We start from the raw sequence: 17,696 nt of genomic DNA, 5'->3' as shown, positions 1-17,696 counted from the left end.
CTCTCCGGGCCCACCCTGTGTATCTCTCTCCCTCTTCCTGTCTGTCTGTCTGGCGCACTGTCTCTGCCTCTCCCCACATCTGTCTCACTCTCCCTGCTTCTCTGGTATTTCTTTCTCTCCACCCCCTCCTCCCCACCCTTGGGCCCGCGTCTACCTTCCTCTCTGCAGAGACCCCTGGAGAAGCCCGATGGCCTGGACGTGTCTGACCAGAGCAAGGAGCACCCCCAGCACCTGTGCGAGAAGTGCAAGGTGCTGGGCTACTACTGCCGGCGCGTGCAATGACCCGGCCGCCCACCATGCCCCACCGCCCTCCTGCCAGCTGGAGAAGACGCAACCACCCTGCATGTCCCCAAGTGTGCACGTGCAAGGGGGCATCCTCAAAGGCTTACAGGTCTGGTGGGTGGGCTCTTATGTTCTTGTATGTTGACAAACAGTGTTAACTGACGTAGCTGCCGCCCCACAAGGCCCGCTCTCTGCGACTCTCTACAGGTGGGCCTGGGTCTGTGTGGAGGGGACAAGGTGAGCAGAGGTCAGCGCACAGGACCCCACAGAGCCTTCAGCGTCCCCTGCAGGCTCTCCTCTGAGACTCCCTTTTGGGTGAGCAGCCTTACATTGGCCACAAGTGCACTAAATTTACTGTGAATCCCAGAGCCTGCAGGGGATGGTCTCCCAAAACCAGCCAGGTGGCCTTCTCCCACCCAGAACCTTCCAGTTTGCCCTGTGTGAAAAGCCACTCTTGGAAAGCCCTAATTTTCTAAGTCAGTGCTCATGGCAAGCTGACTCCTGTTCTAGCAGCTGCTGGGGAGCGGGCATCTCTGCCCCCTGCCACTTTGAGCCCCAAACCTGACTGCCTCTGAAGCCACTGGCATTGCACCTGGGCCCCGCACATCTCCCCTCCCCCTACACCCCAGAGGTCAGGGATGGGGAGGCACTGAATGTTGGACGGTGCTCCAGCGTGTGACCTGGGGCACAGAGGGCAACACCCCCTCCCCCACCACAGACTTCCCCCACGCGTTTGGATTTTGCCAGCCCTATCCCCTTCCCTTCTCCTTCCCCTCTCACCCATGCTGGGGAGCCACACCCGGAAGGAGGCAATAGGACCCAGCAGGGAAACCACTCTGGCAGGAAGGACCCAGGCCTGGCAGTCCAAAGACCTGGGTTTTAATGCTGACCCCGCCACTGATGCACTACAGAGCCTTGAGAAGGATTCTCACCTCTGGGCCTCTGTTTCCCCACTAAGAGAAAGAGAGAGTGACACCAGAGAGGCCCATTTCTGTCCTGATGTTCTGGAATTCTGCCTGGCTGGGTGCCATCTCCTGGAGCAGAGAGCTTTATTTGGAGAGTTTCCCCAGGCTCCCTACCCATCCCCTTCCCACTATCACCCATCAGTCAGTCACTTAAGAAATCAGGTGGAGGGATGCAGGTCCTCCCCTGTTGCCCCCTGCAACCCCAGCCATGTCTTTTGTCCCCTACCCTGCAAACGTGAAGGAGAAAGGTCTCCCCCTCCTTACAGGGCAACCCCAAGACACGCTACAGAACCTCTGGTTTGCAAAGTGGGGACAATGATTCCTACCTCCTGAGGGGGCGGAGAGGCCTCCTGGCACTCACACTGGACAGGCCTGCCGATGCTGTCCTGGCTAGTGGGAAGGATTGCCTTCCTCTCTGCTCTCTCCCCCATGAGAAGCCCTATTTGCTTTGTCATATTACCCTTCCTTTCTCCCAGGGCTGGGTCCTTTGATGTTGCCCCAACATTATGCCTCTGTGGGAAAAAAAAAAAAAAAAAAAAAAATCAGACCGCGGAATGGGCCTGAAATTCAGTGTTTACCACGGCTCAAGGACACCCAACCTGGGGCCGGTCGTCTTTGGTTTTCAAGTGAAAATGCTTTGTACAACTGAGGAGTTACGGCAAAGTGTTAATCAGGGGTCCAGGGAGTGAGTTGAAGAGATGGAGTTGAGAGTATTTGCAGCCAGAGGGCTGCAGGGTAGATTGGGGGGGGCCAAGCCCTCTGAGCACTTAGGAAGGGTGTGTGTGCTCCAGCCTGAGCCCTGTAGCTGCCTCCCTCCAGGCCTGCAGGGGCAGAACGCCCGCCACCAACTGTGAACGTGCTTACCGCCCACTGAAGAATCCCTCTGCCCCCTGCCTGCTCTACTGTGTCAAGGTGAGCCAGAGTCACCCTGGCCCTGGGTTCTCTGTCCCCGAGAAGCTGTCACTGTCAGTCATCCTCGTGTCCCTCTAAAGAGAGCATTCACAGGGGTGGCAGTGTCCTGGTTTCCACTGCGAGGACAAGGCCCCAAGACTTCCAGGGACTTGGCCCCACGGGGAGGACCTGGGCTTCTGGGTGCTTGGGCTGAGGTTGTGCGGGAAGTCCACATCCTAGAAAGAACCCAGGCTCCAGACTCCAGAAGGAATATCACCCCAAAGTGACCTTTGCAGTGGGCTTGTCCAGCTGGCAGTCACTGCCGCTGCCATCTGTGCAGAATCAGCCACTGTGGGGGGGCTGGGCCCTCCTGCCTGGGGCAGCCCTTCCATATTGCCCCCGCCCCATGGCTGAATTTGGGAGCTCTGTGTGGTCAGCAAAAGCCACTGCTGTCCAGGCTGGTGCTGTGAGAATTAAGTGCTCAGAGGGCCCGGGCGTCCAGGAGACAAGAAAGTGTGTGGTTTCAGTATGTTCAAAAGGGACAATCGCTTGCAGTTAGTAGATCTAGCGATCTAGTTGGGAGATAATGGTGTTTACCCCATATGAAGTATTCAATAGTTCTACTTGTGAATTTGTATTTATTTTGAGTTATACTTGACACAGAATTCCTTTTTTTTTTTTTTTAAAGAAAAATACTATGTGTGTATTTTGAAAAGAAAATTCATGGATGTTAAAATTTCTGCATGGTTTCCAATTTTTCTCACAACACTGAATTTGTTACCTTCTCCCGAAAGATCTTCACAGTGATTTTTGTCTGTATATATTTGAGGGCCTTTTTTAAAAAAAAAAGAAGAAAAAGAAAAAGACAAGAAAAATATAATTACTTGATTTTTGAGATTTAAAATAAACAAAAGGAGAGGCATTTTCAAAACTTCAGAGCTTTCAGGAGGGCAGTAGAATATCAAATGAAGATTTCTGGAAGTATTTTTTGCAAACCTTCTGGTTGAGCTGCAAGAAAATATTTATGGTGAGAACTTTTCTCTTTTTCCTGTTTTTTTTTTTTTTGGTTTGATTTTTTACTATGCTTTGGTCTGTAAAAAGTCTGCAACTGAATTACATTAAGGAAATATTGTCTACATAGAATATTATATGAAGTTGGTACATAATTCTGATGAGGAAAAAAAAAATCTTTGCAATTCTTTAAGCCATATTATTGTTATTCTCTCTTGTTTGCCTTGGATGAAAATATCAGTATTAAGTAGTCAGCATATTATTCAAGTGCTTATACTTATTAATATGTTCCTGTCCTGTATTTATACATATGTGTATTTTGGAAAGTATTGCCTTTTTGGAGGGAAGCTATTATTAGATACTTAGTGAAAAAGGGAATGGGAAGCTCTTTGAGCCTCTTCAGCTGAGGATAACACAGCACTATAATCCATTCTCTTGCACCTTCTTATTATTATCTTGTTATTATGGTTATTAATCTTGTGGGGGGGCAGGAGTGAGCTAGGGGAACAGGGGGCATGTGACTGATTAGCCCCTCTATGGTTGGCCAGCTCCAAAGATGGCCTCCTTGGCCTGATCCAGGGCTTCCGGTCAGAACAGCCCAAAGAGGGAAGAGGAAGACAGACTTCACACCGTTCCTTTTGGAGCTTTGCCATCTGAGCCATGTCCCAGGTCCCCATGCTCTTTGAACTTGGATTTGTCCCCCTGCCCTCCACCATCTAATGGACTTGAATCTACTCGAAATGAATATTTAACCCAGCATCACTACATCACAGCCCAGAGCGACAGCTAACCCTGAAATCTGGGAGGCGTCCAGCCTTGGGGAATTCATCGCTCTCTGTTGCCAACCTCACTCGACGTCCTCCACTCGCATGTGGTGACCCTGTCCATGTCTGTATCTGTTAATATGTGTGTGTCCAGCTAGAAAGACAAACAGAACCCGTGGGCCAGCTCGGAGGGTGCGTGGAGGAGGCTCCCGACCGCTCCCGAGGGCCGCCCTCGGGATGGCATTCCGTTGTGTGCCTTATTCCTGGAGAATCTGTATACGGCCTGCCTATAGAAATATAGCCTTTTCATGCTGTATTAAAAGGACTCTTAAAAGCAAGAGAGGCTCCTGGTTTCCTTGTTTACGCAGAGTGTCCGTGGGAGCTAGACGTTTTCACAGACCAGAGGGGCCAAGTAGGGCGGGAGGACTCGGAGCCGCCCTTCTGCTGTCATGAGTCTGGGACGTCCGGTCCTTGCCCTGCCTCCACACCATTGATTTGCCTTCTCCCAGCCCCTCTGTCCCCAAGCAGACACTCTCTCCAGGGTGAACGCCCTCCCCAAGCAGGGCCCCAGACTGGGCGAGATTGTCAGCACATTAGGTCACAGTTAGCTCAGCGATGGGACTCCCGGTGACCATATATAGGAGTGAATCTTCCTCGGAGATGCAGCCTCGGGCCTCGCCACCACAGCTCCCACTCGGATCTCTCGCCAGGATCAGGATTTGGACCTCAGACACTGGGCATCCCACAGTGAGCAAAGTGAAGTGTCCGGGGCCTCCTGGAAAGACCCTGGGAAAGGGGACAGAGGACTCGTCTGAGCAAGGACCCAGGCTGGGCTGTCTCCAGGTGGGGCTCTTGCTGAGGGCCACAGACAGGAAGCCACAGCTCATAAGGCCTGGAGCCACAGCCAAGAAAGTCTGAGGGAGCCACCTGCATATGGAGCCCTGAGGCCCAGGGTCTTCGCACTTGTGGTTCTCAACCTGGCTGCTCACCAGAATCGCCCATGGGAACCGCCTTGGTCTCACCCGGAGATGCTTGAGAAACCAGCCTGGGTGTCCTTAAAGTCCCTGATCAGTCCAGCATGCAAGGCTGAGAAGTATAGGGCTTTGAAATGGTCTCTAGGGTCCTATGGGGCCAGTGGTGATGGCTGTAAGGAGACTGGTGGGTGGTGGGGTGGGGGGGGGTGAGGGGTTTCAGCTCGCTGGAGGGACATCCCCTCCCCAGCTCCAGCCAATTGCTGCTATCTAAGAATACACTGTCTGGGGCAGAGGGGGGAGAGGGGGCGGCAAGAGACTAGGAATTCAGGTTGTTATGTGAAATTTTCCAATTTTTAAATTTTGGCAACTAGTTTATTAAGTTTTTTTAAAATTTTTTCTTTTTATGGCCGCACCCACAGCATATGGAAGTTCCTGGGCCTGTGGTTAAATCTGAGCCACAGCTGTGACCCGAGGCACAGCTGCGGCAATGCTGGATCCTTTAACCCACTGTACCAGAGCGGGAATCGAACCCACACCTCCACAATGACCCAAGCCGCTGCAGTCAGGTTCTTAGCCCACTGTGCCATGGCAGGAACTCCTTAAATTTTTAAATAGCCAAACTATCCGCGAGCCGGCCCATGCCTCTAGACAGCAACCTCTGAGATGGAACAGTGAAACTAAGATGTGAGTCCTTGGGGTCAGGGACCATGGGTTGGGGAGAAGTGGGGGACAGGAAGGAACAGAGGCTCCTGACTCCAGAGGCAGGACCTATTAGCTTATTTGGGGTACACAGCAAATCCTGGCAGCCACCATGCCCTTTCCTGCTCATTGGCACAGAGGAAGGATTAATTCACTTCCTGGTGCCTGGCTTCAGGGTGAGTGAAATGGCAGGCAGGACCAGAACTGGCCTGACGCAGGTGGGTGGCACCCCAGCAGGATGGGCAAAGGAGAGAATAATCCCCCATGAGAGCCTCTCCACCTGCAGCCCAGGGAAGGCTGTGCTCCCTGTTACAGGTCTGAGGACATGGAGCCCCGTCTGTCTCAGTGGCCACAACACTGGCTTCCAGATCAGCCCTGCCTCCCCTGGCTGTGTGACCCTGAGCTGCTCCCCCGGCCTCTTTGAGCCAGAGCTTCCAAGGGGATATTACATGGATAAGAAGCCCAGTGACCACAAGGCCCAGCACATGGCTTGGCACCTGGGTGGCGGGTTAGGGGCCACGGTCTGCGGCTCAGGCCAGAGGTCATACAGGGAGTCTGAGTGGAGCCAGGCCTCCAACCCTGGAAGCTGGTTCATTTGATCATTTGCCCCCTGTGCTGGGGCTGAGGTGTCAAGGTTAGTATTGGATTATCTGCCCTTGTGTGTCGTATGCATGTCCCGTGTGTTTGTTTTGTTTTGTGTTCCACGGAAAGAAAACAACCCAAAGCAAACACAGCCTGCATTTCGACATCTCCTAGAGCTGTGGAAACCAGTAATTCCCCTGGACAGGAAGGATTTCCGGTTGGACTGAATGTCCACGTCCAGAGGCAGCCAAACGCTGAGAGCATAGTCCACTGCAGAAGGGGGCGTCAGGGGTCCCAAAGGGGAGGCCCCGGCTCTGAGCCTGCCCCTGACAGGAAGCCGGCGACCTCCACCCCTGAATTTAAGGCCCCCAGAGGGGAGAGCTCATTTGAGGTCACCCAGCAGGCAGGTGGCTGAGCAGGATTTGAACCCTGAAATCTCACCCCCAGTGTAGTGTTTCAGAGGCGGAGCTGGGGCTTGGCCCCAGGCAGCATGCTAGGCCCAGAGTGAGGGCCCCCAAGCACAGGGGTTGTCTCGAGGGGCAGGCAGCTCCAGCCCATGAAGGCCTTTGTAAGGAGCCCTTACACTGGACACAGGGCTTGGAGACCAGACAGTGCCCCAGGCCTGGGGTCGGAGCATGTCTGTTCAACCACTGCCCCCTCTCCCACCTCAGCACGAAAACCCTGGGGGCTCAGAAGCCACCATGTGGCCCAGACAAAGCTCCTAGCACCAACCCCTCCTTGGAAAATGTGATGTGGAACCTCCCCATCCTGACCTATGAGCTGGGGCAACTGGACGCACCGAGGGCTGCAGTGGATGCTGGGCGGACCCTGCATGCACAGATGCTCTATGCTGGCTGCTTTGACTCTCACAGGCTCTACTGCCATCCAGCTTCTGCCTGGGCCCTGACCACAGGCCCAGGTCTCTCCCGTCCCTCTGGCCCCCTGTGTGCTCCTAACAGTCCTGGCAGGAACCAGGGTAAAGAACACTATGCCAACATGGCAGGTGGGGAAACTGAGGCCCAGGGAGAGTCCTGACGCCTGAGACTGACAGACGGGGCCTCCACTGCACCCTCCGCCCTCAGCTGTTTCTGATCTCGACCAGAGACTCCAAGTGGATTCCCACAAGCCTGCTCAGGCTTTTAGCAACCACTATGGGCGTTTCCTTGGGGCCAGGTCTGAAACCCTGAGCTGTGGCTGCAACCTGTGATACCCTGGGTGAGGAGTCAGGCCCCTGCTTTCCTTAGACAGCTGGACCCTGGCTTCCCACAGTCTACCCAAGGGCAGGCATCCAAATGCCACGCCAGCTGCTCCCTGGCCTGTTTCCCCATGGTGTCAGGAGGGCAGAAGGGGCAGGAGGCACTGAGATGAAGGCGGGTGACAGTCTGGGGAAGGGCAGGCGTCTGATTGTCCCTGGAGCTCTGACCGAGCCAGGGACAGCCTGTCCTCAGGCACAAAGGCCCCTCCTAACACCCCCGCCCCCACATTATGAAGACATGTGAGAGGTTCCGGGCTCCATGTCCCACCCCCACCCCACAGACATTCACATACCACTTTGCACACGCTTGCACTTACTAACACACAACCACACACTGACACATGCGCATTCACACACGTATACTCTCAGACACATGCACATATCCACAAACCCACAGAACTGCAGCCTGAAGAAAGTCCTGTGGGGGTGGGGAGCCCCCACAGCAGCCCCTCTGCCAGACCACTCTTAGCCAAGGGTCGCTTTTAGGGCAGAGGAAACTCCAGTCCAGAGGGCAATGGACTTCATGTAAATCTGCCATCTATCTTCCCCACAGGCTGTGTCCCTCCAAACCCTCCAGGGGGTGAGACAAGCCAAGCCCCTACTGCTGGTCCAACCAATATAGGGAGAAAGTCTGACCTCGTCTCACAAACAGTTGAACAAATTTACATTTTGTTAGATGTAATGACAGCACTGGGGTCGTGTGAAAAGTATCCTCATGTATTAGACACGGGTATTTATGGTGAAGTGAGACAGTGCCCGGGGCTTTGTTTTCAAATAATCCAGAATACAGGGTGGGGAGTTGTTGAAATGAAACTGACAAAATGGTGACCATGTCTGAAGTGGAGATCCAAGAACTACACTCTTGACCTTGTCCCACACCTGGGCAGGAGATGAGCGCAAAGGGACCCAGGCCAAGGAGGTGCACCGAGGCCAAGTGGGGGAGGGGGCCTCCAGACACATCCTTGCACACACCCAGAGCCCCCCACAGTCTTTGCATCAGAAGTGCCAGTGTGGCCGAGCACACTCTGTGGTTAAATGTGGAATAATGAGTGAATGAGATCTGACCCACAGCCAGCCGGTGCGCCAGCCATTGTGCTCCGTGACTTACATGCACTGTCATTCTTTTTTTTTTTTATTTTAAAGGTTCCCGCAGCTTTATTGGTACAGCCTCAATTTTAAAGTTGCCATCTTTAAAAAGCTAGATGTAGGAATGCTTTGTGTTTTTTTGGTTTGGTTTGGTTTTTGTTTGGCTGGGGCATACAGCAGCTGGATATGAAATCTCAGTTCCCAGACCAGGGACTGAACCCAGGCTGTGGTGCTGAAAGTATGGAGTCCTAACAACTGGACCACTGTAGCCGCTGGCCTATACCACAGCTCACGGCAGCACCAGATCCTTAACCCACTGAGCAAGGCCACGGATTGAACCTGCATCCTCACGGATACTAATCAGATTCGTTTCCACGGAGCCATGAGGGAACTCCTGCATTGTCATTCTAAATCCTTGCCACAACCCTAAGAGCTGGGTGCTAGGATGGGTACCATGTCACAGATGGGGAAACAAAGGCCTAGAGAGGTTGAGTGACTTATCCAAATCACACAGCTAGTGAGTTGAGAGCAGAGTCCCTCCCCAGTCCCCCTCCCAGAGCCACTTCCCACCCCTTACTCCCAAGGGCATGTCATATCCATGGCCTAATCCCGGCCTCCAGCAGCTGTGCCACGCACCCAAGACAGCCAGGCAGAGGGGTGGCCTGCCCTTAGCCCCCAGTTTCGTTGCCCCTTCGCATTTGCCCAGCCAAGACTGCCAGCCTTCCTGCAGTAGCTCAGAGCCAACAACCACCTAGTGCAGGTGCCATGGTGGTTACTGAAGGCCTGAGCAGAAGTTAGAACTCAAGCCAAACCCCTCAACACAGTCCCCAGCCACATTCCACTTTTGTCCTTGAAAACTTCCCAGGGGAGCTCCCTTTCCTAGTTGCAGGGGGGAGCCCAGCTCTTACTCCACTGCCTCCAGGGTGAGCCAGGCCAGGCCAGGCACCCATGTCTTCTCTCCCTGGCACTCACCCATCCTGGCCCTCCCACCCAGGTCCATGGCCTCCTAAAGCCCTGTACTCAAGCCCACCTCCTCCACATCCTCCCTCTTGGTCCAGGAAGTCAAGGGGGTCTTTGTCCCACTCCAAGCATTCCTTGCTGGGAGCTGAGCAACCTCCTCCTTTATCACCTTCTCAACATCCCCTCCTTCCTCTGGTCAGACCTGGAGGTCAGCGCCGCTCCCCCTCTTCCCCTCCACACCCAGATTCTGCAGCCATGGGGCAATGTGGGGTCTGAGCCCTGCCTCATATGTTCAGGATCATGGCACCTGCTGTGACCTCCATCTCGGCCTCCTCACTCTCATCCTGGTAAGCACTCTGGGCTCACATGGAGCCCAGGAGTGAACTGCAGCTTCAGTACTTATCACTGTTGTCCTGAGCTAAGCAAGTCCCCCCCCCCCACCCCAACCCGAGCCCCAGGTTCCTCCCTTGTAAAATGGGAACAACACCTCCTGTCTACCCACCTGAGGATCATCGTCATAATTACGTACTCAAGAAATTTTAGCTACTGCACTGGTCATGGAGGGGGTGATAGTCCCCTGGGCCTGTGCTGCCTCTACAGTGGGTCCCCCCTGATTTTCTCTTCGCCTCTGCCTCCTACCCGTCAACCCCTCAAGCCATGTGGTCTGAAAACTTCATGCCGGCCAGACGGCAAGAGATGAGGAGCCTGTGCCTTGCCCCCAGAAAAGGACTGGGATCTGTCTGATCCTTGGCCTGTAGGCCATCCCCCTTGCCTCCTACATCCTGTTGGTTCAGCTCTTGTTTTCCGCCTGAGTTTCCTTCTTGTGCTGCAGCAAGGGACCTTTACCTAGCATGTAACTGGTCCTTCTCTACATGGGAGCCTGATCCAGCCCCGGCTCACAGTAGAGATTCTGCTTCAAATAATTTGCCCCAGTTCTCTCCACCAGCATCCTTGCCAGCTCAAAACCCCTCAGCTTTCACCTTGCGGAGTCAGCTTCTCCTCTGCTTCCCCCTGGTGGCTAAATTGGAGAACTGCTACTTCCTGCCGACAGCAGGCCCACACAGGGGACTAAAGGGGAATTTTCTTTTGCTCTCAAACCTGAGGTGAGTCCTGACCTCTCCAGCACAGTGCTACCCAGGCCCCATGTTTGAATAAAACTGTCAAGTGGTACTATCTAGGTTTTCCTTATTGATCATAAAATAATGCATGCATAATGTGAAATGGAAACAAAAATAGGAAGTAGGATGTGAAAATTCCCAGTAGCCCAACTTCCCTTAGGGACACTGCAGTCCAGAGTCTGGCCATATCCTTCCCTAGTTTTTTTGCTTGTATAAACACACACACACACACACGCAAACGGGATGCTGTTCTATAACCTGCTTTGTTCTCATCATCTTTTCCTGTTAACACAGAAATCTGTTTCATCTGGGGACTGAAACAGTGGCCCACCAGGTTAAGGGTTCGGCATTGTCACTGCTGTGGCTTGGGTCACTGCTGTGGTGTGGGTTGGGTGCCTGGCCCTGGAACTTCTGCATGCTAATGGCCGTGGCCAAAAAGATAAAGAAACATTTGACTAACAGCCGATTGTACTCTTTTTGTTGGGTAATGTATTTATGAATTCCCTACTGAAGGATACGGGCATTTTTGGTTTTTGTTTTTTGTTTGTTTATTTTGGCCACGGTATCCAGTGGCTTGATGTGAGATCTCAGTTTCCAATTCAGCGACTGAACCCAGGCTGCATCAGCGAAAACACTGAGTCCTAACCACTAGACCACAAGGGAACTCCCTCAATTTTTTTTTTTTTTTTTTTTAGTAAATCACCTTTCTGTTTAGTACATAAGGAAGATCTGGGGTCAGGAAAGCCAGGGTCTGACCTGACAAGTCTCAGGCCACTACCTTTGATCACATCCCTGTGCCCCCCACTCCCAGGCCTCAGTTTCCCCACCTAACCACTGGGGCACTGGGCTCCATGAAGAAGACTTCACTCTGACAGTCCCTCTGATCTGTGATTCCACATTGAGTTGGCCGAGACTGTAAGCTGCCCTGGTGTCATCCAAGCAGTTTGGGGGCTGGTGTAGGGAGGGGACCTGAGAGACCCCAAACCTCTCTGAGGCCTGGGGCCTGGTGATCACTTTGATAATTGTGGGGAGGAAAAGCTGAAGAAAGCTTCAAAAGATTTGATTTGACTTTATTTTTTGAAATAGAGCATGGGCAAGTTCAAGCCAATGTCATCTTGAAAACCATAAATAAATTGGACTGAATCAAAATTTAAAACCTTAGTGCTTTGAAGGATACCATTTAAGAAAGTAAAAAGATAACTCACACAGTGAAAGAAAATATTTGCAAATCATATATCTGATAAGGGACTTTTATCTGAAATAAAGAGCTCTTACGACTCCACAATAAAAAGACAAATAACCCAATTTAAAAACAGACAAAGGAGTTCCTATTGTGGCTCAGCGGTGACAAACCAGACTAGCATCCACGAGGACGCGGGTTTGATCCCTGGCCTCGCTCAGTGGGTTAAGGATCAGACGTTGCCATGAGCTGTGGTGTAGGTCCCAAACACAGCTGAGATCCCGAGTAGCTGTGGCTGTGGTGTAGTCTGGCTGTGACAGCTCCAGTTCAACCCCTAGCCTGGGAACTTCCATACGCCATGCGTGCAGCCCTAAAAAGACAAAAAACAAACAAACAAAAAAACCCCAAAGATCTAAATAGTCATTTCTTCAAGGAAGATATATAAATGGCCCATAAAGACATGAGAAGATGCTCACATCATTAGTCACTGGGGTTAGGCAAAACAAAACCAGAATGAAATTCTACTTTGATGTCGAGAATCAAATAGATAAAAGTGCCGGTGAGGCCATGGATAAATTGAAATGCTTATACCTTGCTGGTGAGAATGCAAAATTTTGTAGCCACTTTAGAAAACGATTTGCCATTCCTCAAAACACTAAACATGAAGTTGCCATCTAACTCAGCAATTCTTACACTGTACGTGAAGTATACGATACTATTGCCAGGTAAGCTGTGATAAGTTAAACTATATATTTTAAACCCTAGAGAAACCACTAAAATATAAAATGAAGAATTAAATCTAATAAGTCAACAGTGGAGATAAAATGAAATCATTTGGGAGAAAAACCTCGATTTACAAAAAGGGAACAAAAACCAGATGGGACAAAGAGAAAATAAATATAACAAGGTGGTCAATGTGATATCTAACTGTATTGATAATTAAGTTAAATATAAGTGGCTAAACATTTAATTGAATGGCAGAGATTGTCAGATTGGATAAGAAAGCATTGCCGTCACTTACAGAGTCCATTGTCTTTTAGCTCTCAACCCTCCCTTCACTGTCCTTTGTGTGATCCTGCAATAGTTCTCTTGCCACCTGGAATTATATTAAGCTTTGTCAGTAGAGGGCACTGGAGAGACACTTTGTTCAGAGTTCTCTTTTCCCCTTAGGTGGATCCATGTTTCTATTTATCATTTTCTATAATAAACTTTCCCCATTAGAATTTCTGTGTTGATTCTGTATCCTGTCTGGAACTTGACCAATAAAGAACTGACAGTGGTGCTAGGAGATAATCCCACAAAGATGGGATTTAGAGATTTGCTGGCTGTGCCCTTAGGCTCAAAGGCAGGTCTGAACTACCTGCCAATAGGAAATGAGATGGTGGTAATGTATGGCATGCAGTGACATTGCAATTAATCATGCTGTCACCTGTGGTTAAGTGACGAGAGAAGCACATGCCTTGGGAGGCCAGGTGGCTGCACGCTTGATGGTTATGGCAGTCTCAATGACCATAAGGACTGTAGTGTGGGATGAATCATTTTGAGCATGCTTGACTGTTTACCAAAAGAAAATGACAAACTCATGTCCTTTAACTCTCAGCTTAAGGTCTCGGTACCGAAAAGCTTCCATGACAACTCTAAAGCAGCTCTCATTTCTTGTAGACTCTGGACTAACATCACTTAAAATCAAACAAAAACTTAACTCTGTAAGTTTTCTGAATTACAACATCATCAACATCATTTGAATTCATGGTCTCACTAAATTTTTCATATGGAAGGGCATCAGTGGGAAAGAACGGGCTCTTGAAAATTGTAATGGGCTATCTCTTTGGGTCCAAATGAAACTAACTTGAACCCTGCAGTCACTTCATCCCTCCCAAGTCCATGGAAGTAGCTTGCCCACCTATGTTTGAGAAGAACAGACTTCTTTATCTAAAAACACTGTGATAATTTTACCTGGGGCAGGTGCTTTGAAAGGGAACACCTAAGACCCACAATAACACTTCCTTAACTAGGTCAGATCTCAGCATTTTCCAGAGGGACAGGACTCCAGAGAAACAGCTTACACACCCGAAGAATTGTGAGACTTTACCAACATATATTTTTAAACAGATTTATTGATATATTGTTCAGGTGTCATACAATTCATCCAGCTGAAGTGCTTTTTTCTTTTTTTTAGCTGCACCCCTGGCATACAGAAGTTCCCAGGCCAGGGATCAAACTTTCACCACAGCAGCAACCCAAGCCACTGCAGTGACAACACTGGATCATTAACCCTCTAAGCCACAAGCGAACTCCTAAAATGTATTATTCAATGTTTTGGGTGGGTTCTTTTTTTTTTTTTTAAGTATATTCACAGATACATGCAACAATCAAAACAGTCAACTTTAGAACACTTCCGTCATCCCATAAAGAAATCTTTACACGTTAGCTGTCACCCACTTACCGCTACCTACCCCCTCAGCCCTAGGCAACCACTAATCTACTTTCTATTTCTACATGCCCTATCCTGGGCATTTTGTATGAATAGACTCATATAGTGTATGGTCTTTTGTGACTGACTTCTTTCACTTAGTATGTTTTCAAGGTCCATCCAGGTAGTAGCATGTACCAGCACTTCATTCCTTCTCATAGCCAAATACTATTCTACCATATGAATATACCACCATTTGTTTATCCATATGGCCACTGATGAACATTTGGGTTGTTTCTGCCTTTTGACTATCATGAATAATGCTACTAGAAGCATCTGCATACAAGTTTTTTGCACGGACATATGTTTTCATTTCACTTGGGTATACACCAAAGAGTGAGATTGCTGGGTCATATGGTAACTCTATATTTAATCATCTGAGGAACTGCCAGACTTTTTCCGAAGCAGCTGGACCATTTTACATCCCACCAGCAGCAACTATTTTCTCCCATTGAATGAGCTGTTTTTTTTTTTTAATTTTTTGATAGTCTTTAAAGCACAAACATTTTTAATTTTAACTTTAGTAAAATCGCATTTATCAATTTTTTCCCTCTGTTGATTGTAATTTGGTGTCACATCCATAATCCATTGGCAAATCACGGATCTATTCCTCAGCTGTGCTGAGTTTATCACTGAGCTCATCAAAGAAATTCTTCATTTTCGGTGTACTTTTTTCTTACAGCATCTCCATAAGACTCTTTCTTATAATTTCTCTCTGCTAAAATTATTCCCCATCTGAACATGATGAAGGATAATGTGAGACACACACACACACATATATGAATGACTGGATCACTTTGCTGTATAGCAGAAATTGACAGAATATTGTAAATCAACTATAAGAAGAAAAAATTAAAAAATAAAGGTGTAACTTAAAAAAATTATTCCCCATCTGTTCATGTATGGTGTCCACCTGAAGGAATAGATCCTTTAACATGTGAATCATAGTTATTTTAATGTCCCTATTTGACTGGGTTATATCTGAGCCTGATTCTGTTGATTTCTTTCTTTCTTCCTTCTTTTCTTCCTTCCTCCCTCCCTTTCTTTCTTTTTTTGCTTTTTAGGGCCACATTTGCAGGTTATGGAAGTTCCCAGGCTAGGGGTCAAGTCGGAACTGTAGCTGATGGCCTACACCACAGCCACAGCAACACCAAATATCAGCCGCGTCGGCAAACTACACCACAGCTCACAGCAACGCCGGATCCTTAACCCATTGAGTGAGGCCAGGGATAGAACCCCCATCCTCATGGATCCTAGTCGGGCTCATTACCACTGAGTCACAATGGGAAATTCCAATTGCTTAATTTATTAAGTTTTTTTTCCTTTCTCTTTTGTGTCTTCTATTTTTTTTTTTCATTGAATGCTAAACATTATACAGAAAAGACAATGGTATAGTGTGTACACTGGGAAATGGGCATGTGACTAATTATTTCAGGTCTTTTTTATGGGAAATTGGCTTGATCTAGTCAGGAGCTGAGCTTGCTTTGGGTTTAGTTATTGCTGTCCTTACCTTCAGAGCCCCATAGGTACAGATCCTTGAAGTGGTGGGTAAATATTGCCATGTACTTGGGGTGGAGCTGGGGTGCCCAAAGGTTTTTTTCCTCAGTGTTTGCATTCCACTCCCAGCTTTCTGCAACATGGAAGGTATCGCTTTCCATGTCTTTCCTTCTCCCCTAGTGATAGACTAGGCTTGGGGTTGGGGAAGGAGGGTTCTCTATTGTCCTGGTACAGCCTTAGTCTTAGCTTACATCTTAAACAAATGCAGAAACTTATACTGACCCTTGACATGATAGAGTTATGGGTAATTTTAATTCTCTATAATGTATATTTATAGAATATATGAATTTTTACAAGTACATTTTGGCTATATAAGTAGAAGAAAAAAATGTTCAGCCAGGGCTCTTCAGAGAGACAGAACCAATAGGGTGTGTGTATGTATATAAATATAGAAAGAGATTTATTATATGTAAGTGACTCACACAATTATGGGGGCTGATTTTTTTTTTTCTTTTTCAGTCACACCCATGGCATACAAAAGACCCCAAGCCAGGGTTGAATCTGAGCTGGAGCCACAACCTACGCCACTACTTGGGCAACACCGGATCCTTAACCCACTGCACCAGGGTGGGGATTGAACAGGTGCCTCCAGAGAGACAAGCCAATCACTAACCCACTGTGCCACAGCAGGAACGCCCTGAGAAGTTTTGAGATCTGCAGCTGGCCAGCTAGAGACCCAGGGGAGCTCATGATGCAGTTCTAGTCCAAGTCAGAAGGCCCGAGAACCAGGAAAACTGACGTGTGAGTTCCAGTCCAAAAGCCAGCAGAAAGACTGATGTTTCGGTTTGAATTGGGAGCGGGGGGGGGGGGGGGGGAGGAAAAGGCCTAGGTCCCCACTCAAACAGGCAGGAAGAGTTCCCTCTTATTCAGCCTTTTGTTTTAGTCAGGTGTTTAGTGAACTAGAGGAGGCCCCACACATATGATGGAGGGCAATCTGCTTTATTCACTCTACCTACTCAGATGTTAATCTCCACGAATACCCTCACCGACACACCTAGAATAAAGTGTGACCAAAAGTACAGACAGTCCAGGGCCTGGTTAAGCTGACACAGATTAACCATCACAATATCATGTCATAATAATAATAATAATACAATCAGGATTCTGAACAGTTGCTCAAGGCTGGGACTGATCTAGGAGGCAGTGTGGAACCAAGACTTTCTCTACCCACCTTGTTACAGCAGACCTGGGACAGGGATCTGACTCATGGGCCCCAGAAACCATTCACTGAGAAATGCTCTCCAGTCTGGGCCCACCCAAGCCAGACCCTCTCCTGACAAAACTGAAGAGCTAGAGCCACCACCGTGTGAGCATCTGCCCATGAAGGCCCTGCCATCGGCCAAGGCTTTAAGAAGGAGCCATGGAAGAGGACAGCTGCCCACCAGCCCCCACAAAGCTTGGGCTGCACAGGGTACCCACTCACCATCCAAGAGTTATCATCCAACTCCTCAAGTGAGGCATCTTTTAAAAGTGGAAGTTCTTATTCCAGATGCCCAGGGCATCCAGCAAAACATGTTTCAAGAAGTCAACAATGATTCTAGTGGTCTGGTGGTCTCCCTTTTCAACCTTGTCCCCTCTGGCGTACACTTAAATTCTCAAACTTTAATTGAATTATTATCATATTTTTACTATTTTCCTTTTAGGGCTGCACCTGCGGCATATGGAAGTTCCCAGGCTAGGGGTTAAATCAGAGGTGCAGCTGCTGGACTACACCGCAGCCACACCACCAGATCTGAGCCACATCTGCAACCTACATCACAGCCTGTGGCAATGCCGCATCCTTAACCTGCTGAGCAAGGGGAGGAATCGAACCTGCATCCTCATGGACACTATGTCAGGTTCTTGACACACTGAGCCACAATGGGAACTCCTGAATCATTATTTAAAAATTCAGATTTC

At 49.2% G+C, this 17,696-nt stretch overlaps 1 protein-coding gene and 2 long non-coding RNA genes across 4 annotated transcripts in view; 1 reads left to right on the top strand and 2 right to left on the bottom strand.

Moving 5' to 3' along the window:
* ZCCHC24 (zinc finger CCHC-type containing 24) overlaps positions 1-16,472 on the top strand; it is a 78,199-nt gene extending 61,727 nt beyond the window's left edge. The window contains exon 4 of one of the 2 annotated variants that reach the window (XM_084997446.1): positions 16,257-16,472. In XM_084997446.1, the coding sequence (XP_084853572.1) occupies positions 16,257-16,409 (153 nt within the window). In that variant the 3' untranslated portion in view covers positions 16,410-16,472. Of the gene's footprint in view, positions 1-168; positions 4,252-16,256 lie in introns of those variants that run through there. The other variant, XM_021073637.2, reaches the window with a different exon arrangement.
* The window catches only part of LOC146396910 (uncharacterized), a 52,164-nt gene that overhangs the window by 31,873 nt on the left and 2,595 nt on the right, over positions 1-17,696 (bottom strand). The gene's annotated exons all lie outside the window — the stretch shown is intronic.
* Positions 3,190-12,864, bottom strand: LOC110256808 (uncharacterized). The gene is made up of 2 exons (XR_002338824.2): positions 12,789-12,864; positions 3,190-4,699 (listed from the first exon to the last, which is right to left on the bottom strand). It is a non-coding gene; the product is annotated as an uncharacterized LOC110256808 (long non-coding RNA).

The sequence above is a fragment of the Sus scrofa genome, chromosome 14 (assembly GCF_054392235.1).
Source record: "Sus scrofa isolate SSC_HxYL_T2T_F1_AM1 chromosome 14, Sscrofa_HxYL_maternal_Yorkshire_Landrace_v2.0, whole genome shotgun sequence".
Classification (NCBI taxonomy): domain Eukaryota; kingdom Metazoa; phylum Chordata; class Mammalia; order Artiodactyla; family Suidae; genus Sus; species Sus scrofa.
The sequence above is the reverse complement of the archived record's forward strand: the minus strand, read 5'-3'. Positions and strand labels throughout refer to the sequence as shown.